The sequence below is a fragment of the Panthera uncia genome (assembly GCF_023721935.1).
Source record: "Panthera uncia isolate 11264 chromosome C1 unlocalized genomic scaffold, Puncia_PCG_1.0 HiC_scaffold_3, whole genome shotgun sequence".
NCBI lineage: Eukaryota > Metazoa > Chordata > Mammalia > Carnivora > Felidae > Panthera > Panthera uncia.
Window position 1 is genome coordinate 7,534,680 of NW_026057584.1, and position 24,455 is coordinate 7,559,134.

Here is a 24,455-nt window from a genome sequence, read left to right on the forward strand (position 1 = left end):
ACCATGAGATTATGACCTGAGTCAAAACAAAGAGTTGGGCGCTCAACCAACTGAGCCACCCAGGTGCCCCTCATTCTTTTTTTTTTTTTTAATGTTTATTTATTTTTGAGAGACAGAGGGAGAGAGAGCGTGAGTGGAGGACAGGCAGAGAGAGAGAGAGAGAGAGACAGAGGATCCAAAGTAGGCCCTGCACTGACAGCACAGAGCCCGATGTGGGGCCCAAACTCACGAACTGTGAGATCATGACCTGAGCCGAAGTCAGACACTTAACCTTCCGAGCCACCCAGGTGCCCCTAGCGTGGTCTCTTTTGACCTGAGGTCACAAAATGTTTCCCTTGTACCAAGCGGGGCTCACATTCATTTCTTGTCAGGCTAAACTTGCCCAGTCAGAGCTGGGAACCAAAAGTGCTTGCAAGCTGTGTGCTGACTTAGGACAAGGATCAGGGTAGGGGAGCCTGGTGGGTAGAGTAAGAGGCCTGTCTGCCAATGCCCTGCTACTGACACTGATGGAGCCTCAGGAACTTGCTCTGGAGAAGCAGGATCCCAGGCCCCACCTTGGAGCAAGATGGAGGCATTGAAATCAAGAATCACCCCCCATGCAAGATTTTGGACTTCTTAAAAATAATTTTCTTAAGTTTATTTATTTATTATTGAGAGAGAGAGAGAGAGAGCACAAGCTGGGGAGAAGCAGAGAGAGAGGGAGACACAGAATCCGAAGCAGGCTCCAGGCTCTGAGCTGTCAGCACAGAGCCCGATGCGGGGCTCAAACCCACAGACAGTGAGATCATGACCTGAGCCAAAGTCAGGTACTTAACTGACTGAGCCACCCAGGCGCCCCTTGGAGTTTTTATTTTGAAATAGTTTTATTTTGTTTTTTTAAATTGTTTATTGTTTTAATTTGAGAGAGCGTGAATTAGGGAGATGGGCACGGGGTGGGGGGAGAGAGAGAGAGAGAGATTGAGAGAGAGAGAGAATCTTAAGCAGGCTCTACACTCTGCATGGAGCTCAGCGTGGGGCTCGATCCCATGATCCTGGGATCGAAATCAAGAGTTGGACGCTGAACTGACTGAGCCACCCAGCCACCCCTATTGTGAAGTAATTGTGTAGATTTACACAACAGTTGCAAAGATAGTTCACAAAATTCCTATACACCCTTCACCCAGCTTCTCCTAATGTTACTATCTTCCATAACCACGGTACATTGATTAGAACGAAGAAATTAGCATTGGTACACTGCCATTAGCTAAACTTCAGACTTTATCCAGATTTCCCCAGGTTTTCCACTGGCATCCTTTTTCTGGTCCAGGATCCCATGTCACATCTAGTCGTCATGTCTCCTTGGTTTCTCCTAATCTGTAACAGTTTCCAGGTCTTTTCTGGTCTTTCATGACATTGACACTTTTGAATAGCATTGAATATTACTAAATAGGTCAGGTGTTTGGGAATTTTGTAGACTATCCCTCATTGTGGGCTTTTCTGATCTTTTCTCATGAGGAAACAGACAGGTTGCGGATTTGGGGAAGAGGACCTCAGAGGTGAAGTGTCCTCGTCACACCCTGTCCGGGCACAGGATATCAGCAAGACCCGCCGATGCTGTATACACACACGCCTGTATCTATTGCGGTCTCTCTCTCTCTGTGTACATATGTGTGTGCAGTTAAGTAAACATAATCCCAGGCTGATATCTCCTCCTCTCACCCGGTACTGTAGGGTTCACTCCAGCAGCTCCTAGCATTTTCCCGGGCTCTTTGACGGCAGTAAGAAATGCTGCACGTTGCAGGAAGGCTTCCATAAGCTGAAGTTCTCGGAGACGCCGGCTTTCATCTGCAGGTGCCCTTGACCTGGCAGATGCTTTGCTACCACACATTGGAGTCCAGGTGAGCTGACACGCTGCTGCAGTGACACTTCTGAGCCCAGGCTGGTGCCTAGATCCGCCCTGAGGCTGCGCGGGATCTAAGGTGACCACTGCTCAGGGGACTGCTTGCTCTGCGCTCGTTGAGGCCTCAGACAAAGGCTGTGAAATCAGGGGGCCAGGCTCAGAAGACCCACGGGGGCTCCCTGTCTTGTTTAATTCATGCTCCCCCCCCCCCCCCCCCCCCCTCCCGTATCAAGGAAAGTAACAGGGACTTAAGCTAGGACAGTGATTTGTTAGAATCTCGGGTGCCTGGGCTCAGATACCAGCGAGCAGGGCGCACGTTCAGGGACAAGGTGTGTCCAGTTCAGCGATGGTGTCGGCCAGCAGGCGAGCTTTACCGTGGCTGTGATCTCCCTTTGCGCTTCATCCTGTGTCGTCACCAGGGAAGACATCTCTGCCCCCACACATCTCCCCTCGTGGGTCCTCGGCCTCCCCTCCGTCAGCCGCCTCTCCCTGCCCACCCTCCGGTCTCTGCCATCTCCTGGAACCGCTGTCTTGCCGATCACGTACAGGTGGCCCTTTCCTTCCAGTCTTTTTCTGAATCTCTTACTCTGTCTGCCCACCCTGTTGCTCTGCCACGAGTCACCTTCTTCCTGCCTCCTGTGGCCTCTCGGCCAATCGAGTTAGGTACCGGTGGCCAGCGCCCTTCTCTGGTCTGTGCTCTCCGGTTGCAACCTCACCAGCTTGGCCAGTTCCTGAACGTGGAGCCCCTGCCTGCACTTGCTCCTTCCTGGTTTGGGGCAGCAAGCCAGGCCCTCCTTGAAATTCCTTCTGTGGCGGTACGATTGGTTTCCATCTCTCCACCGCTGACCTGTGATTCTTTCAAACCTTTGCCTTTCTCTGTCAGTACATCTGGAGAAGCCTTTTCAAGTAGGATTCAAACTCCAGAAGTCATAAAAAGAAAGACTGGCCAACTTGAATAGATGGGAGCATCAGGCGCCTGGGTGGCTCAGTCGGTTAAGCGTCCGACTTCAGCTCAGGTCATGGTCTCGTAGTTCATGGGTTCGAGCCCCACATCGGGCTCTGTGCTGATAGCTCGGAGCCTGGAGCCTGCTTTGGATTCTCTCCCTCTCTCTGCCCCTCCCCCCTGTTCAAGTGCACGCTATTGCTCTCTCTCTCCCAAAAATAAACATTAAGAAAAAGATAGCAGCAAGACTCTGGATGTGAAAACGTCTTGGGCACAACCAGACAATCTAGAAAAGAATACTTACTCCTCTGCTGGTCTGTGATTTTTTTTGGGGGGGGGGGCAGCAGATGAAAGCACTCGATAACCCGGCAGATCAGAGCGGAGGGCTGTCCATAGGGAGACAGTGATTACTGGACAGAGAAGGGAACTAAGTGTGTCGACAAATCATGGCCAGAACCCTTGCTCACACTGTCCAGAGGTACAGGAGACAGCAGAGCAAGACCTATCAGCAGCTACCACAAGCAAGGCACATTGTAGCTCCTCCCACTGAGAGGATGGGGGGCAGAAATGCTCGCACTGCCCTCATGGCACCTTGTCTTCTTATACCGTAGATTCCACAGTAAGTTATGCCGGCAGCCACTTTAGGGCCAAGCTTACCTGCATAAACAGATTTTCTTGTTAAGAAGATACAACCCATCCTGGATTCTCTTGCCCATCCTCGGCCACCAACAGAATGGCGGCTTTATCTCATCACTTCGGGTGAGCCTCCCTGGACTCCTTGCACGGGTCAAGCTCATATCACAAAGGGATGGTCTCCTTAATACACCAAGAACTACTAGAAGTCAGTAAGAAAAAGACGATCCATCAGTTTAATAGAAAAATGGTCAATATATGATTAGAAAAGCAAACAAATCATTCTTAAATATATGAAAGAAACTCAATCTCACTCATAAGAATGACATGGAGCTATTTTTTGACTTATCAAAATTAGCATAAATCAAAAAGTTTTATAGGATACACATTTGATAGGTATTTGTGTTTTGCTCCTAATTCCAGTGTGTGTGTGTGTGTGTGTGTGTGTGTGCGGGGGGGGGGGGGGGGGGGACCGGGAGCTCCCCAAGCCAGCAAGCAATGCTCAGACACCAGCTGGGTGTCCTACAATTCCACTCAGTTCTGACACTGTGCACCCACAGGTGCAGGGTTCAGTCCTAGAAGACTCCCCTCCTCTTCAGACACCAATCACAAGCCCGGGTTGCTACCTATGCTTCTGACCGACTGGCTTTTAATCAGAGGTCCCTACTAACCCTTCCTTGAGTTCGATTCATTTGCTAGAATGGCTCACAGAACTCAGAAAACCTGTTAACTCACCAGATTATCGAGGAATTGAAGGATATGAATCAACAGCCAGATAACGAGATACGTAGGGCAAATTCTGTGCCAAAGGAGCTTCTGTCCCTGAGGAGTCTGGGACCGACATTCCTGGCTCCCCAGGAAGCATCCCCAGCTTGGAAACTTTCCAAAGCCCCACCTTTTTGGGGTTTATGGTGGCCTCCTACAGAGTTGCGATTGATCAAATCCTTGGCCTTTGGTGATCAGCCCCCAGCCTCTTTCCCTCCCTGGAGGCCACGTATTCACATTGGTTTCCCAGGCAACCAGCCCTCAGATTTAGGTGCTTTCCTAAAGCCGCTCATTAACATACCCCAGAAAAGGGTTTGTGAATAACAAGACACCCATTCACCTTTGTGGCTGTGAATAGATTTCAGGAACTGAGGACAAAGACTGAGGGTCATACCAAAAGATGCTCCCATCACTCTTACTGCTGAGCAAATTCCAAAGGTTTTGGGAGCTACGAGCCAAGAGCGAAACCCAAACATATATGCAAAATATGTTTTGGTTGTCTGAATGACCAAATATATATATATTTCTTATAAATCACAATATCATGGTGCGGCTGTGAGGAAACAGGCACATCACTGGTAAGCGTGTAAGCTGATGAGAAATTTGGCCTTGATTATCAAGTCCTTCTACTCTGACCCTGCCTAGCAGTTCCGCTCCCGGGGATTTATCCTGCAGAGACTGTACATGTGCAAAATGATAGAGATATACGCAAGTTAGTTATTGCAGGTTTCTTCCGATTAGCAAAAGATTAGAAATAAACCAAATGTGCATTATATAAAGGGAACTGGCTAAAAGAATTGTACATCCATGTGAGAAGCAAGTGAGATGATTTATTTTCAGAAATACCAAATGAAAGTTGTGCTGTCTAGTTAACGGTAGGTTTACATATTGGAAATATGTATGAGCCCCCCTCCCCCACCTCAGTGGAGTCCCAAACCCTCAGACACTTCACTTCCTGGTTCTTCTTCCCCCTCTTCATTTAGTAGGCTTGTTTTTCGAGGGCTTTGCCTGAGTATGTGCCAAAGAACTGAAGTCTGTGCACCACCTCAAGGAATGTATTTTTGGCCTTACCTGGGCATAGGCTACTTCTGGGTAAGGCTGTAAGCCCTGTAGTACTCAGCCAATGAGGAATCAAGGGAGGGGCTTGCCTCTGTAATGCTCATCCAATGAGGAATCAGGGGAGGGACTTGCATGCTAGGAGATACATTGCCTGCTGTAATTTCCCTGAGTGTGCCTGTCCATCAGACACCCTCTCTTGCAAGAATGTTGAGTAAAGCCTGGCTTCACTGTATTCCGAGTCTCTGAATCCGCCTTTGATTGGGTCCGTGGGCCTATTTCTCACAATCCGTGCGCTCTGCCCTGCAACGTTTACACTTTTTGTTCTCTTCTTTAACAGGATTGAATATATCTTAGCTCCAAACTCAGAATGGTATTTAATGGAGACTGTTAGATGCATTCCCGCCAAGTCAGGAGCAAAAGCAAAAGCCCACTAGTAGCAATATGATTTAAGAATGTACTGGAGGGGCGCCTGGTTGGCTCAGTCGGTTAAGCGTCCGACTCTTGATTTCAGCTCAGGTCGTGATCTCATAGTTGTGGGATCGAGCCCTGTGTTGAGCTTCATGCCGGGCATGGAGGCTGCTTGGGATTCTCTCTTCTCTCTCTCTCTCTCTCTCTGTCTCTGTCTCTGTCTCTGTCTCTCTCTCTGCCTGTCCCTGGCTTGCTTGCACGTGTGTGCATGCTCTCTCGCAAAATAAATAGTTAAAAATAAAATATTAAGAAATAATAAAAATAAAATTCTTAAAAAAAGAAAACGAATGTACTGTAGGTGCTAACCAGTGCAGTCTGGGAAGAGAAGAGAGAGATATACAAATCTGAAAGGAGAAAGGAACCCTTTCACTATTAGAAAATAAGATTATCCGCATCCCTGGAAAATCCAAGCGAATCATCCGAACAACTACTACAAGCAGCAAGAATTCATGAATCCCCAGTGTACAAAACTCAAACACAGAAATCAGCAGCCTCACGCCCCGCTTCAGGGTGGTGGCCCATCCACAAGACCAGGGAAGCCCTGTCGCACAATCCCCGTAGCTGCACTTCAGTTGCTGTAAAATGAGTTCTTTGGGCAGAAGCAGTGCTGTGCAGAATACCACCATGACTAAGGCATTTTGTTCATCCGCTTTTGGCAAAGGTTCTTTGGGCAGCCAGTATCTGTGGGTGTCCGCTTCAACTCAGCCCCTGAGACAAGGGAGTGGCCCCTGCTATCACAGAACCCACCCCCAGCAGGAGGAACAGACAAGGGCACTGGCATGTGCCCAGCGCTATAGGAATGCAAGGAGTCTGTAATTCAGGCGGGAGGGGACCAGGAGGGCTCCCTGGAGGAAGCAAAATCGGAAGGGTGATAGAGGTGGGCAAAGGATGGAGGGGGGGTGGTTTCCAACAGCAGGCAGGAAGAACAAGGGTGTATCTGGGGCACCCTAGGAACTCAGTCTGGCCAAAATATGACCTAGGAGGGCACTAACTGAAGAAATACGGGCAGCCCTTCAGTCAGCAGTGTTGGGCTCAGTCGAGTTGATGTGAAATGTTGGGGTTCGAGAGTGAATGGTCAAGAAAGAATTCTTGAGGCATCTTTGGTGCAAAAAGGTGGATTAATTAAAGCACGGGGACAGGACCTGTGGCTACAGCTGCACTGGGGGCGTGACTGACTGTAAACTTTCAAGTGAGGACGGGTTTAGGGAGAGCGTTAAATCTCTAAGGAATTTGGAGGCAAGGTTTCCAGGACCTCGAGGGGCTGGCTTCTGTTAGGATACGGTTATTTACTCCTGTCTAGTAAAACCTCAGTCGTGAGACCCTGCAGGTGTGCATCAGTGGGCCATCTGTTTGGAGGGCTAGCATGTATCTGAGGGCGGGGGTAGAGATAAAGGAAGCTTTTATATATTATATGAAGTTATTATAGAAAAGTTTATGTATTTTTTTATGTATTAAAGAAGACTTAGAGGATCCTGGAGGTCGGGCCAATGGCGAGCTAAGGTTGCCTTTTGCCTCTGGCAAAGTATTAACTTGAGGCAGCTGCATTCCCAGAGGAAGGCCACTCTGTCTCAGGCACTTGTCAGCCGGCTGCAAAGGGTATTTCTTTCTTTCTTTTCTTCTACATTTCTTTTACCTTGTTCTCCACATCAGAGCAAGCCACTATTTGGGGTGGGACTGTGGAGGCTTGGGGGGGGGGGGCGGTGGGAACACACTGATTACATGAGGGGAAGACACTGGGGGGGCTAGGGAGACGTCAGCACGTGGGAAGGAGGGCAGGAGGCCCCTCTGAGACTGTGGTCCCAACCTTGGCTGCCTGTTGAAAGTCTCCCAAGAAGCACCATGCTGGGGGGCGGGGGGCAGGCGCCAGGGGGGGGGGGGGGGGGGGGGGGGGGGTAGGGACCGCTGGCCATTCTGTCACATGGGAGGGGCCAGCCCCCTAGCTTTTGAAATGAAGGGGCTTGGAGGTCAAAAGGGCCAAGTGGGAACCATCAAGAGACAGAAGGTGTGCATGGGGTCGGGTGGGGGAAGAGTAAGGCATACACACAGCTGAATTAGTGACAGCAATGAGGGGGCCAGGACCACAGCCTGGGGGCGGGGTTGGGGAGCAGGAGCTGGGCACGGCGGACACTTCAAGGAGGGAGAAGAGAACTGAGAAAACAGATCATGGGGGTGGGGGACCAGCATGTAGTCAGCCTCTGTAGGACCCCCACCACCTTCCAGGAACCTTCCTGAAGGGGAGCAAGAGTGGTCTGGGGAGGGCAGAATGAGGCCAAGGCTGAGACAGGCCTCTGGCTCTTGGGGCGTCAACGTTAGCCATCCTCCAGCCGGGGACAGGAGGAAGATCTGCCGGCTGCGGAACATCTGGTTGGTCCACCTGCCTTCTTGGGCTCGTGGTCTGGACCTCCTTGATTCAGGTTTCTCTGTCCGTTCGGGTTGCTGATTGAGAGTGTGGTCGGTGGAGGGGTGCTCTGAGCCCCTGCCTGCCCGGATGGAGGTCAAGGTAGCGATCAGGTCAGTCCCTGGGTACAAACCTCATTGTCTGGGTTTGCTGGCTGGGGTGATGTGTAGAGACTTGGACGCTTTGCTCTCAGGGTGGGAATTCGCTTCCTGCAAAGCCAGTGCAGAGGCTCTGACGAGGTGATGGGCTACTGTAGACAGAATAATCTGGGCAGATATTCGTGGTTGTGGAACCCGCATGGTGTGGTCTGGGGTTGGAAGGATGGCGGGGGATTAGGGGAAGGATATAAACGTCACCCCGCCAGCACACGACTATGCCCTCTTGCCCCTTACTGGGGCCTCAGGGGAAGCTACCCTGCTTGCTTTCTCTTGATTCTCTGTGGCCGGCTGGGTGGGCCTCTCCCCCACGGGGACCACCCTGCAGCAGCAGGGGTCAGCATGTAGCCAGAGGGCCTGGGTCTACTCTGGGCACGACCGTGTGCCATCAATCCAAGGAAGGCCTGCACACTAGGTGAGCCACAGCCTCCCTGCATGAGGAGGTTTGGAACTCGGGGCTCAGCCGGCCCAAGGTCAACCTCCATCTCTGTCCTTACAAGACACATGACTTTGTGCAAGTTGCTGTTTCATCTGTAAACAGGGGACCATAACAATCTCTCCACAGGGCCGCTGGGAGACTAAGCGAAGCGTGTGTACGAAGTGATCCCAGCGCCTCATGCGACAAACTGTTCATCAACTGGGACCATTTACTGCACGCGGTGGCAGCCTCACCGCAGGAACGCCTCCGGCACGGAGCCCACCGCTCCCACGTCTGCCCTTGCAGAGTCCGGGTGAGAGAGGGTTACCTGCCCGCCGGCCCGGGCACCCGCCGACTGCATTCGAGCCCCAAATCCTCCAGGAGGCCTTGCTTCTTCCCCGGCCTTCCTGGGATGCCACAGCCCCCCAGAGTGGCCCCACGGCACTCTGCACGCCTGCCTTTGCACCCCACTTGCTGTGTCCTGGGGCTTCTCCCCTGCCGACTGTGAGCTCCGGGAGGGAACCGCCTCAGGCTTTCTGTTCGTCTCTACCACGTGCACCGCACTGCTCAGGCTCCCAGGCAGGAGGCCAGTGTTGGAGGAACATTCTGAGGTCTGCAGAAGCCAACTGTGGACTCTGTTCTTTTGCAGCAGACACGTCAGAGAGCTGTACTTTTATGAGTTGCGGGGGTGGAGATGATTATTTGTCCGGGACATTTGAACCTGAGTCAGAATGGTCTTAGAGGGCAGTTCAGCGTCAGGGTCATGTGGAACTAGGCCCGGGGGACACTTTCGACTGGCACCACACAGGACTGTAGCTCAGGGAAAGCGGACCCAGGGCCCAGGGGCAGAGACAAAGGGAGATGAGAAATACCCAAATGCAGAGGCCATCCAGGTGGCCAGGGGACGGAGCTCAAAGAAAAGCAAAAACTAAATGGATTTAGTTCCATTGGCCTCTGGCAAACCGAGTAGATGCGTCTCCTGGATGTGGATTTGCACTCCCTGCCCGTAATGCGTTTCCCAGCACGGCTGTCCGTGGACTGATGGAATGCCTATTTACCAGCATGGCATCCTGCATAGTACTTTTAATTAAAAAAACTCATTTCACAGCAAATGAAGTCAGGCAATGGACTTGTGATCACGTAACTCACGGGTTTTTACCGCATCCCTCACCGCGCTGAAACAGCTGGATAAATAGAAGAGTGAAATGGCCCATGGAAGACTCAGCTACAATGCCATGGGGACACAACATCCTGAAAGGGCAGAGTTCTGCCTTTTTTTCCCTCCGAAGGTTTTTTTTTTTGAGAGAGAGAAATCTGGAACACTTCACAAATTTGCGTGTCAGCCTCGCACAGGGCCCGTGCTCATCTCTGCATCGTTCCAATTTTAGGATAGGTGCTGCCGAAGCGAGCACGGGGCAGAGTTCTACCTTAAAGGCTGCGGTATATGCTTTGCCTTTACTACTCTCCCCCAACCAGAATTCATGGGTCCAGGAATCCAGGGATGGGAGTGGGAGTGGCTCCTCTCGCGGGTCCACTCAAAGTGGCTCTGCTGACTTGGAGATTTTGGTTTTCAGAGCAGGAATGTTTCTACCAGGGAACACAGCAATGGTTCCATTTTTTTTTTTTTTTTTAATTTATTTATTTTGAGAGAGAGAGAGTGCGTGCATGCACATGCGCACAGCTGGGGAGGGGCAGAGAGGAGAGACAGAAGCCCAAGCAGTCTCCGTGCCATCAGTGCGGAGCCCGAAGCGGGGCTCGAACTCACGAACTGTGAGATCATGACCTGAGCCAATTCAGGAGTCAGACGCATACAGGCTGAGCCACCCAGGCGCCCAGCGATGGCTCCATTGGGTTGCATATTGAGGCTCACCTGGCTATCTGGGGCTCATCAGGACACTGAACCAACAAGCTAGTATGGGGATTAGTCTACTGGCTGAGAGTATTACCGAGGGAAGTCTGGGTGCTGCGATACAACAGGAGCAGGGAAGACCGTGGCTGGAACCTAGAAAATCCTGTAGGTCCCTCTCAGAAATAGCAACGATGAATGAAAAACTAAAAAAAAATAAAGGCAGGACAATTAATTCAGACCCTTTAGGAATGAAGCTTTGGATCAACCATGCCAAAAGAATTCTGACCGGCTGAGATCCTCCTGGCTGAGGGCAAAGGAAATAGAGAGCAGGTAGTGGAAACAGTGGTTATAAATATCACTCCAGCTTCACAACACACTCTACATATTCTTTCTGGATTGTTCTGTGTGTTCACACACACACACACACACACACGTTCCTTTTCACTCCTCATTATCTCATGCTGTTTCTGTTGGAAGCTAACTTTGCCATGTAGTCTACTTTTCCCCATTTTTTTTTTTTTTTAATTTTTAGAGCAAGAGAATGGGGGAGAGGGGCGGAGGAGAGAGAGAGGGAGGGAGGGAGGGAGGGAGGGAGAGAGAATCATACGCAGGCTCCACATTCAGCACAGAGCCTGATGTGGGGCTTGGTCCCACGACTCTGGGATCATGACCTTAGCCAAAATCAACAGATGGATACCCGACTGACTGAGCCCCCCAGGCGCCCCTACCGTGTAGGGCTTAGGTCTCATTCTGTTATCCTATATTCTCCTCAGACAAGACTGTGACTGGATGGGAGGAATCGACATGGCCGAGATCCATACATTGATTGTTGGGTTTTACATTTCCTTAGTTTGGGAGAGAGTGCGTCCATCTTCTTAAAATCAGTTACATCTTGGGCAGAAACAGTGAGTAGCTTTTGTGATCGTATTAAAGCTCAAATGTATGTCAAGGGGTGTGTACAGATGCTGTGTGGCTAAAGGGGAAGGCCGTACCAATTATTAAACTCTTCTCAGCCTCACGCCCAGTATTTTTAACTGTTTGTGTGATGCTGGGCACGGAACTCTGCTGACATTTCTGCTCTGCCAGCTGGCATCCCATTGGGCCTCTCCAGCAGGATGCACCCGAGGGAGGCCTCAGTGCCGGAGGAAGAAAAGGGACCTGTTCCCTCCTGTCCCCATCAGCATCACCCCTGTTCAGCAGCAGCAGCAGCACATTCCCAGAGCCACAGCCAGACCGAGTCGTCACTTCTGACCCCTCTGACCCCCCCGGAGCCACTCTGTTGTGCCCCAGCGACACCAGCACCGGGCGAGCACCCATCCGGAGGCAGCCCTTCCTGGAGTTGCTGCTTCCTGGTTCTTCCACTGTCAAAAATCCTATCCTATTGTTAACATGACTTGCGTGGGTTCTGTCTTCTATTTGGACCATGACTGACAGACACAGGAAGCTTCTATCTATTGAAACGGAGTCCCAAGACTGTATCGTTTAAATCCTTCATCAACAATGACTGAGGCTCTGCAACGTCTCTTTCTCCCATGGTTTTTCACACGGGCACTTGGGGATTTCCTCAAATTCTAATCCTTTGAATTTCCTTCTGTTCCAATATTCCTCACCCCAAGTTGAGAATTAAAATAAACTGTATTTAGATATTAAAATTTTGAATTGAGAATATTTTTAGAACACATGTCAAGGATACTGCATCGTCTGAACTGTCCTACACGTTTTGTTCCGGAATGGACTTAAAAGAGCCACGCACGCAAGAGCAGAATTCGCAGCAACCACCGCCAGTGCCCCCATTTCCCTTCATTAAGAGTCCACAACCTGGTTATTGCGGATAGTTTTCATTTATTACTGCAGTAGACAATCGCTCTGAAAGTGCAACACTAAATCACTTTGTCACAGCCTCTGCCCCTCCACTGGCAAATTCTTGGAAGTTCATTCTTGGAGCATCGCGGACCACAAGCTTCTCTCTAGGTGGATAATTATTGCCACTGCCAAGGTCACAGGAAAAAAAAAAAACCCACACACATGAATAGAAGGATAAAATGAGAAGAGCCCTCGAGAGTAGGGGCCAATTTCAAACGGGAAATCCAGCAGAGGGGTCAGGGGACAACAGCCCACCTGTGCAAAGTGGAAGGTGACTCCCCATCTCCAGGCAGCAACCTACCATGTTAGTGAGGTTGGTCTGGGCACACCTTTTGCCCACTTTGTCCCCAGAGTAGGTGATCCCATAACCACTGCCGTGTCATACTGCAGTGTAGCAGAGGCCCATGGAGTCAAAAGGAAGTAAAAGGACCTCTCAAGCCAGTTTGGAAAATGGGTGCTTTGGCTAAACTGACTCTTCAACCTCCCGCTTAAAACTGCTGGACAGAATATCCGGGAGAGCCCTGCGGGTAGGACACTGCCTGAGAGAAATAACTCTTGTTCTGACCAGCACAGGGCCAGCATCTTTTGATGGGAAAAGATAACTTTCAAATACTGCAATGCCAAGGAAGAAGGAAAACATGAGCAGTTCTAGAAAACACGAGAGATTAAAAAATCTGAACGAGACAAAAAAAAAAAAAAAAAAAAAGCGCAAAACTATGGACAGTACACCCAAGCACTCAGCCTGACAGAACCCTCCCTCACGAACACATCACACACATACGCACCTGCTTGCACACACACAACAGGTAGATGCCCCAAGGAGGGCAAATCCAAATGTCTGCTCTCTTTGGAATTCTCATGGCAAATCTGAGTGTAGGCAAACGTGAAGCCCTTCCTGGGGTCTAGACAAATACTCAGGAGGCAGCCTTCGCTCCCCATTTTAGCCAATGTTGCTCCTCTGTTTGCCTGAGCCCTTCACAATTATCTGGGCACTACAATTCATTCTTCATACTCCTGGAGTTTAAATCATGGCTAGATCTTCTTATCCGATCTAACTTCACCTGTAATGGAAGCACCTCCCTTTTGGCTCCTGCACTCCCATTCTTTCGGGAAAAAGCATCCCAAGACAGTGGTAATTAGAGGGGGTTCAGGACTTGGAAAGTAGGAAGAGAGTAATATAAATACAATAAGGAAACGCCGATTACTCTCACAGGACTTCTCTGAGACCAGGTGGCGAAGGCCCTGGCCGGCAAGGACAGGTTTTAGGAGAGGCCTTAATTTAAGGTACTGCGATCTCTGCTCACAAGAGCCAAGTAAGACAGCGCTCCCTGCAGGCTGCTGTGGGACTCGTACTCAGTACTGATTTCAATCCTAGGTGCTCTTTTGACCTCTCTGACTTCAGTCCTTCTGGAGTCAGATCACCAGGCTTCTCTGATGCCTGACTGGTCTTTTTTAAAGCATGCTTGCAGTGGCCTGTCAGAGGTTTCTGTCTGGACATCATGGGTCAGCACGCATTACTAGCATTATCTACCAGGTGACAAGGACCGAAAGCAGGTCTCCTCAACCACTGCAGACAGGCACAGCCATGCAAAGAAAGCCACCCATCACGGTCACCTTCTCTTCGGATGCCCCAGTTTTGGGATCATAGAATTTACCATATTAAGTGTTCACACTGGGCAACAACCAAGCTTTCGCTTCCCTTCCTCAACGAGGGTCGTGCAACAGGGTGGACACGCAGGCCCTGCTCATCTGGTTTCAGACATTGCCCTCAGCTCCAAATCCTGCACTTGGAACCGCTATTATAACCTAGCTCCTAATCAGACTGGATTCTGCGCCAGTTTGATTTACCAAGGCATACCTTCTGAGCTGCCTCAGTGAAACCAGTGTGGCCCACTGGATTAAAATTCTAAGTGCAGCAGTGCCTAAGAAGAAAGAGTCCCACAGGAGGGTAGAACTGGAGGGCATAAGGCAGGAGACTATACAAAATCAGTTAACACATTTTCAGGAAATGGTGGGCTTGGGGGAAAAGGGGAGAGAAATAAACAAAATGGCCCAATAACTTAATGGCAGAGCTAGAAGAGAGCATTTATAGCCATTCCGGGACTCTCCAACAAAAAGCTTTTCCTGGATGCACAGACACTCATAATACTGACAACTCTCGGTCGACAGCTCTGGCTTGTACACGTGGTCACGATGCCCTTCGTACAGCAGAGGAGAGCACACAGAACGCCCGACAGGCATCTGGACCGCACACAGCGAAACAAAAGGCTGAACTCCACCCCCCCCACAGAACCCCATTAAAAAAGAAGTTTGTCTATTACAAAGTCACGTTTTCTGTTTTTCCGCTTTATAAAGTCAGCGATGCTGGAGGGTGTCTAGCGGAATCTGTCCTCCAGGAATGAGTGCAAAAGGGGAGCACACGGCTCAGGGACGTCCCTTCAGTGAGCAGATGGAAGGACCGGCTGGAGACCTCCCATCCATTTCGGACAAACGCACACATACAGAAAAGGATTATTGCCAGCTTGTGTACTTTCACAATGTGATTTTTGTATTTCGAAAGCTTGAATTGTCCCTGAAAGAAAAAAATGGGAGAAAACAGAGCATTCAATACACAGATCTTCTATAGGCAACAGCACACATATGGGGCAGGGGATGGGAGTGGGGGTGGAGGCCTGAACTCCGCTGCTCCAGGGCCCTCCTGATAGATATACCTACCCCAGAACTTCCCTTCCTTGCTAATCTAATGCCAACATAGCAAACCGCCTCCTGAGTCCCTTTGAACACTTCAACTCAGCTATTTTCAAGAGCCAAAAATTAGAAACAACCCAAATACCTATAAAAAGGGCACTGGTTAAATATGAATATTATGGCACGTTCATCCAATGGGACACTTGTGCAGCTTAAAAACAACAAGCCAAGGAAGCTCACACTAATATGGAAAGCTCTCCAGGAGAAACTGAGAAGGGGCAAAACAGTGTGTGCCCATAGTACGCCACGTTTTGTGTAAGTGGGGGTGGGGGAAATAAGGTCAGAGTTCACATTGCTTGTATGGACATTGAGTCTATAAGGCTATACAAGAAACCAACAACAATTTGTTACGTGGGGCAGCAGACGGGGGAAGGGGGGGGAGCACAGCAGAGTCTGAGCAGATAGAGTGAGAGTGGGAGGGAAACCCCTTTCTTTCGCACACACAAACACACACATACATTAAAAAAAAAAAATCCAGGGGCGCCTGGGTGGCTCAGTCGGTTGGGCGTCCGACTTCGGCTCAGGTCATGATCTCATGGTCTGTGGGTTCGAGCCCCACATCGGGCTCTGTGCTGACTGCTCAGAGCCTGGAGCCTGTTTCGGATTCTGTGTCTCCCTCTCTCTCTCTGACCCTCCCCCGTTCATGCTCTGTCTCTCTCTGTCTCAAAAATAAATAAACGTTAAAAAAAATTAAAAAAAAAAAAAGAAAAAAAAATCCATGTGATTGTATCACGTATTTTTTTAAAAAATCAACCAACCAACCGAAAAATCTTCAGTTCAAAACTTATCGCTCCTTATAAAAGGGTGTTCCACGAAGTGAAATCTGAGTACCCTTAAGACACTCAGCTAGAATTCTTGAAAGAGAAGCATGGATGTATGTGACACATCATCAGAGGCGTCCTCTCAGTTGCCTTCTACTGGATGTGGGCAGGTTGGCCACCCACTAGAAACCTTTCCTGCTCCACACTAGAAATCCAACATCTCAGCAGCCCACACTGCCATTTGAATCCCCCAGTCTCAGGGCTACGAAGGGCCTTAAAGGCCCTCTGCTGTAGCCCAGAGCTTCAGACTTTCAAATACCTGAAATTCTGAAACAGGAATTCTCATTAACCTGATTTTTGAATCATTACTTCCCTTTAGTTTTGATAGGACATCCTAGAAGCTTTAGCTTTAACTGACCATCTTAATATTGCTACAATTTATTGGGCATACGGCTGTCAGTCTGGGGTAATTCTGAAAGAATATGCTCAGCCTAGACAAATGGCAGTTTCCAGTTACCAACTGGCTACCAGACTCTCCCCTGTGATGGCGGTCGGCTGCCTTCACTACCCAAGATGAATGACTGTAGACAAGTACACTGAGAGGGGAAACTGGAGGCGAACTCTGTCTGGGAAGAAACCGACATTATCTCAATAGTCCACTGGTATTTTTATAACTGGACGCATGACTATGTAGCTCATTTATCAATGGCTACTGAGTATTTCGATCTAAGGAGGGGAAGACTGAAGATGAAGAAAACTTAATGGGGTGATCATCTTTTTTAAAAGGGCTTTCACAAGGACAGATCCCACCGAGGCGCCACCAGTAACTAGCAAAGGATGATAAGGAACATTTCTGACTATAAAACAGAGAAAAGCAAGCGTAAGGGCCATGTGTGTGTGATCTCCCAGTCCCTTGGGGATGATGCGCTGTACTACTGAGACTACGTGTCAGAGAACCTCTCTAATAACACAGGAGTGGTTAGGAAGGAACAGTCTGCTCTGTTCCATTTCTTCCCTCTGCCCTCTACCCAGTTCCCTCTCTCCCCACAGAGCAAAAGTCAACCAGCAGGGGAAAATGAGTGAATAGAAAGGCAGGGTGTGGGAAGGTAGAACCACAGAATTTTCTAACAGTGGGAGAATGATCTGTCTTTGGAGTAAGAGAGACAGCAGGCAAGTGTCTGGACCCAGCCTTTTCATCCATTAGTGATACAGAAGAGAGAACTTTCTGGACAACTCATCACTGTAAACAGGTCACCTCTATCTTTTGGAAGAGTCCCTGTACTGTGCTGGGGTTGGGCCACAAACAAATTCTCTCTGTGGCAGGTAAACTGAAGAGCTCTACAACACTTTCCCATCTAGATGTTTACTATTTATTCTAATTATTTCTGTCCTAGATCTCTTCACGGTCAGAAAATCTAAGAAATCACAATTATTCTAAGGTTTATTTGTAATGTGGAAAAGGGGAGAAGAATAAGAAGCCAGGATAATCTAGCTAAGTTCCCCCAGAGTTTGATTTAAAGGAAAACAAAGAGCAACGAGAATGGGTGACAGGCTGCTGACAATGACAATGACAGGCTAGTGGCAGCTGGTGGCTCTGGTCCAGCTTCTCTAAAAAAAAAAAAAAAAAAGTGGGCTGAGAACAGCTCGGTGCCAGATGTCGTCTGAGGAATGTGTTCATCTCAGACCAGCTGAGAACTAATCCTTGGTTATGTCCATTATCCCAGGCTGCAGTGCCAGAGAGATTAAGAGACAGAAAAAGGAAGAAGGAAGAAAGACAAAAGGGAGTGGCAGGTCACAGGCAACGTTTAATTTTTCAAAAAAGATGGGCTTCTGTTCTCATAAAAGCAAACTATAATTTAGAAAATCCAGAGTGAGCTCCTAAAAGCTAGCCCCTCTAGCCACCTAGCAATGTTGTGATGGAGCATGGGCGACCGGGAAGGCTTTTCTGTTGTTTTCGTTTTTTCAAGAGACCTTTTAGAAGGAAATAAAAATTTTACATCCTCATCTATGAATTTATGAAATAAAAATATAAATTATATATAAATATATTGAGCCCAGTGTATTGATTTAAAGGGGCTTTTCAGACATCAGTTTTTCCCTGTATCTTAATTTATCCCAGAGGATTTTTACACTCCAGGGCACAGGACACAGGAGCTAAAAGACCCACAATGCTAGAGAGGGGTCAAAAAGAACCTTTCTCGGGGCGCCCAGGTGGCTCAGTTGGTTAAACCTCCAACTTCAGCTCAGGTCATGATCTCACGGTTCATGGGTTCGAGCCCCACATCAGGCTCTGTGCTGATAGCTTGGAACCTGGAGCCTGCTTCGGATTCTATGTCTCCCTCTCTCTCTGCCCCTCCCCTGCTTGCACAGTCTCTCTCTAAAATACATTAAAAAATTAAAAAGACCTTTCTCTACTGGATGACTCTTTATCCTGATAGCAGGACAGAAATACCAGCGCCCCATCCAAACTGGCTTCCAGCTTCACATTCCCAGGCATTTGGGGGGAAAACTGTTACCCAAATACTCTGTAACAGCTTTCTAATCTGCTCTGCCATTTCGTACTTCTCTAGAAAGGACAATTTCCAACTCCGGGAAGAATAAGCTGAGGTTGAGGCAAGCTCCTGAGGGTGGATAACACAGGAGCAAGGTGGTTGGTTCCTCAAAGGAATGCCTCTCCATTCTTGCAGGAAGTGGCCACAGTGATTCCGGGTCCTCAAGGGAAAACTGCGAGCTGAGCCACCGAGTAGGAGCCCTACCTGACTCTCTGCTCTGGAGGGGGATCTGAGAGTGCACTCACAAATCAGCCTACAGGCTTCCGTACAGTCTTCAGAGGAACATTCTCTGGCTATCAGCTGTCCACCACAGGCCATCTCTGGCTTCCACCCCTCTCCCTCCCTGTATATTAAATAAAACTACAAACCCTTCCTAGGTTCAGTGGGGCAAGTTTCCATCTCTAATCTCCCACTGAGGGCCAACTTCATTCCGCAACAACACAGATCATTGCTCTGTGCATGCCAGCCCAGACATAAAAGTAACCTAAATCCTCCTCAGCAGCTAACTGGGACTTCTATTGAAGTCATGGTTAAAAGGGCAATACTGATTTGTAATGCAGATCAAATGAAATGGTTCTAGAATATTAGCAGCTATATGTCATAGCATAAAATATCGGATCAACTGAGAAGTATTTGTGGTTCAAGAACAATTACTTAAATAGCAGTTTTTAGTTCCTCCTAGATCATGGTCTCCTTGGAGGGGGAAAAGAAAAGGTGAAGAGGACGAGGAGCCAAAGTGTTAGGAACCTTTAAAAGAGCAGTTCAGAGCTAGCGTAGCAGCTGAGAGCACCCCTTCAGGGGTAATGCGATAGGGATGAAATAGAGAGTCTTTTTCAAGTCTTTAAGACAATGACGTGAGTTGGTTTTTTTGTTCAGACTCTAATACTCCAAGTATTAGACTTCCAAGGCTGCGCTTTACGCAGGAGAACACCTAAACCATGAAGTGCTTCTTCATCTGCCAGATAAAAAAGATATAGGGGCAACAAAAACAAGAAACAAGAGACTGCAAAATGGCAACGAGGCAAATACAGGATTTCAAGGCAATTCAGAGATCTCTTTCCCAAGGGATTCAGTGTTAGTGAAGGGGGAGGGACAGTTTTCCCCCATTCTGATTATTCCAATTTCATTTTAAAGCCTTTTCTCCCCCGATGGAACATAGATGCTATTGATTCTTAAAGATACCATCGTTTTCTGTACTCTAAGAAGTAAACGTTGCTAATTAAACTACGTCCAAAATCTTTCTTATCACATTCACTGTGAGCACCCTGATTTTAGGGATATTGAAAACAAAACCAAAAAATATCCTAGAAATAATTAAATATGGTAATGTTATTAAAATGATTAAAACAATTGCATGATAGCACCAGGCCTCTGGAAATCTGACTTATTTATTCTAAGTATCTGCCGTTTTCAGCCTGCATTTCAGTGTACCCAACATTACAGCCGATGCTTGTTTTTCATCCCTCCTTGTATATACTAGCAGCCACCTCTGACCTGTTAACTATATTTTACAGAGAAAACTTTTAAATTGAAATTTAAAAAATCTAGTATGCCTAAAAATTGAATTCACAATAAAAGAATTAAGCTTTAAAAAAAGACATGCCTGGCATCATCTGTGTGTGCAGGACTTCTGAGACCGTTTATCTAAAGATGACCCAGCTCTGCAGAGTACTCAGACCCCGGGTCACCTGCTCTGTCCCTCTGTGTCATCCTCTCTTGCTGTCTGAGGGATGCAGATCTCCTTTTCTCGAAAAAGCCTCATTTCCCTCCTGGGAAGGGGGAGTTCTGAAGCGGCTACTACAGCTGACACATTCTGTTCCAATTTTAGCAATTCTCTATTGCACAGGGATGGGGGTGGCGGGGCGGGAGGGTAGTTAACGCCCAGGACTATGCTCTCAGCGCAGGCACATGCAGTTACTGTCTTCTCATCCAGAGTAAATTGACCCAATTCCCTCTGCTAGAGACACAGACATGGACTTGGCACTCTCTTCATTAACTGAAACGCAAATGTTCTTAAAGTCAATGTGTCAGCTGACCCAGCCTTCGATTTCCCGGGGCCTCTCCCTTCCAGTGACATGTGACGGTTTAGTCAAGCACGCCCCTGCATCTGTCCCAGCTCACTCTGTGAGACCCGCAGGTTCTACCACTGTTTGCTCACACTTGATAGACACCACCAGCAGACAAGGGACATACCTCTCACCTAACCCACACCAGAGCCCACGGAACTGTCTTGTCAGTCACAGGACACTGCCAGATGGCTTGAAACGGCCACGTCTGGGCAAAAGACAAAGGATCTGTGGCACGTCTATAATCATGGTATGTTGGCATTGGAAGAGATCGAAGACACTTTAGTCTGGGGAACCTCATTTTCCAAACGAAAACACGGGCACGGTAAGTTAAGCAATCCTCCCGGAGGGCCACCGGGAGACACGTGACCCTGGGAGGACGATCTAGTGGTTCTGGACTTGGTGCTTTTCTCTGAGACTGTGACAACCAGTCAAAGAGGAGAAGCTGGAGCAGGCTCCATGTTGGCAGAGGCAAGGCTGGGGGTAAACGGGGAGAGGGCACGCCCTTGGGAAGAGGGGGCCTGTGGCTGAGAGGTATGTCACAAGGTTACAGAGAAGATAGACAAGGCCCTACCCTGAGTGTGAGAGACAGAGGGGAGCGTCCGATCAGCGGCCGCTGCTGTTCACCAGGCCATGAAACTCCTCCCAGGCCCTGGCAAACCAGAGACAAAAAACACAATAGCACATTCAGATCAACAGCTTTTTAACAAAGAGAGCACAGACACGATAACCCCACATCCCACTTGAGATACCTCAAGGTCGGGCGGAGCGCACCAGTACCTGGAAGCAGCGGTCAGCCTTCCCCCTCTAGACGTTGCCCTCACATCAGCAGTGGCGGCCAGTTGGCACTGCTCCTGGCTGGCTTGACTAGCGAAGTCTGGCCCTGTCCCCTCAAGCAACTGCCACAGTCCTCCTACCTGCTGCTTCAAGTCTACAGGGAGGCCCAGGAGGTCAGAGCTAAGCTCAATCCTCCCTGGAGACACCCCCAATCACTGGGGTAGAGGGCTTTCTGCCCTTGGGGGCGTGAGGGCAGGTGGCAGGACTATTGTTCTTCATCAGGCCTCACTCTGCGGGTAAAGGCAGGTGCCCAGAAGCATTACGATGGCTGCAGATGCAATGAAGCAACTAAAGCGCTTTCTCTGCTCTCATTTCCAACTGTCGGGCCCTTCCCAACTCACACCCCAAATCTGTATCAGATTCCATCCGTTTCTGGAAATGCCCATGTAATTACTACCTTACACTGTGTAGGTCATAGCAGCTCAAATTTTTAGGGCTCAATGATCCTTGTAACTTTCATGCCAATTAACTTGATTTAGTGATTGGGGTTAGGAAGGAGTAAGAAACAGGACTGCAGGGTGCCCAGTCTCTCTGGATGCCGCTCCACGAAGAACAAGCCGTTGGTGACTGCTGGCCAAAGAACCGGGAGAAAACCAGATCCCTCACGTGTCCTTGAAGCCCTAAACCACTTCAAGTTTCCTCAGAGAAGCTGATGTCCTACCTTTCGGCCCCAGGCACTTTTCAGCTCTATTAGGGACAGACTACCTGGCAAATTCCTTGGGAACTTATATATATCATATAATGGGTAATTCAATGCTTGTAAATCTAAAATTCCTTACTGGCAATTATTCCATTCTCAGTTTAAAGGAATGACAGTATCTTGGGTGACAACACATGTGTCACTCACTACAGGTATGATATTATGGCCAATAGAATATACTTCATTACCAGGCCTTCTACAGGTAGGTTTTCTTTAAGTAGGGAGGGATTTAAATACAGAGACCTGGTACAACAAATTCCTTCTTCCAGGTAATACTTATACCAGTTTCATTAGTTTTTTTTCCTTTTGAACAGGAGCAATTATAAATTAATGATCTCTTAGAACAAGAGGTTGATCTGCAGGTAACGGTGTCTTTAGAGAGTATTACCAAAGCTACTAAGACATGCTAACGATTGAAGAAATACGTAAGACCGCTGATCAAGCGTGCCAGTCTTTGTCAATTCACAAACTCAGTCTCCAAAGCAAGACATCTGTTCCACAGCCCTTTCTGGAGATGCTGATGCGATGAACGTCCTGAGTCCACGAGTGAGATCAGAAGGATATTTCATTCTTCCTTCCACATGAAGATTAAGGGTAAAGCAAGTCCGATGTTTGGGCAGCGACCTAGGAAACCCCTCTTTCCTTCTAATAGTGAGATTTCAATCCTATTTTAAGCAACTTAGGCATCAACAAATTACGTGGCTGTGTTGAAGCTTCATCTCATTTATCCTTTTGTTTCCAGAAAGGCCTATGCTAGTCCAAAGAGAACAGTTCTCAGTGTTAAGAACCTGCAGAATTACAGATTTCAGAGCTCCCTCTAATCCATTCCAGTATGAAACCGCCCTCCCGTTTTCTTCAGAGGTATCTTCTTCAGGTGCTAAACCTCCACATGAAGAGGCTGGGTCTAGTAATTTCCTTACACGGACTCAATGGACACCAAACAGTTGGCCACAGTCACTGGAACAATCACACTTATGTAGGCCAATGCTTGGCTAAGAGGCAAGTCAACCACCTAAAGCCAAGTGCGCATATTCTAACTATTCTCCATCTGACATCCTATGCATACTAGGTAATATTAAAAATTGCTTCTTCTAAAGGTAAAGAACAAGTTAAATGTTACAAGTGTCCAATGAATGAATGGAGTTTCTTTAAAAAAAAAATTACTCTGAGATTAGCAGAGTCTACAGGAGATTCTGAACAGATTCAAATGACAAAGTGACAGTCTTTTAAAGACCACTCTTGTCCCAGCTCGCTTACCAGAAAGCAAATTCTGAGAGCCGAGATCTCATTTCTCTGTAACTGTACTTGCCCCCACTCCACTCAAAGCCTGGTTCACAGCCTTGCATGCAGCTGGCCCTCAATACTCATGGACATGCTCCGCCTCCGCTAGCCTGGGCTTTCTTGGCTTTGAGCATCAGTATGGGGGAACATCTCCTAGACGCAAAGCCAGGCCAGCAATTATGCTGGTGTGACCTGGTGCCACCAGGCTACGATCCCATGATTTAGCCACGTCAGAGGAAGGGATGGTTGGTTCTTGCCTACAAACTTCAATGTCTACATACAATGGTATCTAGACGTGGTAAAGCAAAGTCCCCAGGTTTGACCCATCTCTCCTCTGGAATAAAGTAATAAAGAGAAGTCACCTACCCTCAACTTCCTCTGCAGAGGGGTCTGGTCAGACTCCCCAGTACTGTGGCCCACTGAGTGAAGCTGGCCCTGTCTTCCCCTTTTCCGTTCCAGGCCAGACGCACAAAGGAACTCAATGGGACTATTCCAAAGAGGAATTTCCTCACAAAAGACACTGCTGCTTTATGTGGCTCTGTGCCAAGTTTTATCCTGGTGGTCCCCTGGTGGTTGCAAGTCTGGCTGCATTATGAGACTTCTCCTCAAAAGAGGATACAGTTAGTTACTTGACGTCCGCAAGTACCCAAACCTATGAAAGCTCAGCTATGACTGGTCTCATTAAAAGGAGCCATGCACCTGAGCTAACGCCCAACTTAACAGGTTCCCCATTTCTCAATGGGACCTGCTCACCCTTCGGGGGCAAACTACTGGCAGTGAACAGGGGTAGGAAGCGGCAGGCAGGCGTCCCCTCTGCAGCGAAGCAGCTCACCACGCACTGTGCGCACCAGCGTTTGCCTCAGCTCACCTAAGAGGGCGGCAGGAAGAGGCCACAAGCAGGGTGAATAGGGGAAGGCTGGAAAAACCAAACAGTTGAAAAAGGACACTGAAAACTGGACTGAAACATAGCAAGGTGGAGAAACCTGACTGAGAAACCTAAGCTACTCCTAAAAAAATGCCCCTTGCCGTTTCCAGCAGCCCCCTCGTCTCCAGAGAACTGGGGGGAGAGCAACTGTTGGC

General features: G+C 48.6%; 1 protein-coding gene and 1 non-coding gene across 3 annotated transcripts in view; both read right to left on the reverse strand.

The window, feature by feature from the left end:
* Positions 1-10,026: 10,026 nt before the first annotated feature.
* LOC125911969 (U6 spliceosomal RNA) lies at positions 10,027-10,130 on the reverse strand. Its single transcript, XR_007454547.1, has one exon. It is a non-coding gene; the product is annotated as a U6 spliceosomal RNA (small nuclear RNA).
* Positions 10,131-12,389: 2,259 nt separating this feature from the next.
* The window catches only part of EIF4E2 (eukaryotic translation initiation factor 4E family member 2), a 30,518-nt gene continuing 18,452 nt past the window's right edge, over positions 12,390-24,455 (reverse strand). The window contains exons 7-8 of one of the 2 annotated variants that reach the window (XM_049614683.1): positions 21,132-21,209; positions 12,390-15,002 (exon numbers count right to left, since the gene is read on the reverse strand). In XM_049614683.1, coding sequence (XP_049470640.1) covers positions 21,164-21,209 — 46 coding nt within the window. In that variant the 3' untranslated portion in view covers positions 12,390-15,002; positions 21,132-21,163. The remainder of the gene's footprint in view (positions 15,003-21,131; positions 21,210-24,455) is intronic. The other variant, XM_049614684.1, reaches the window with a different exon arrangement.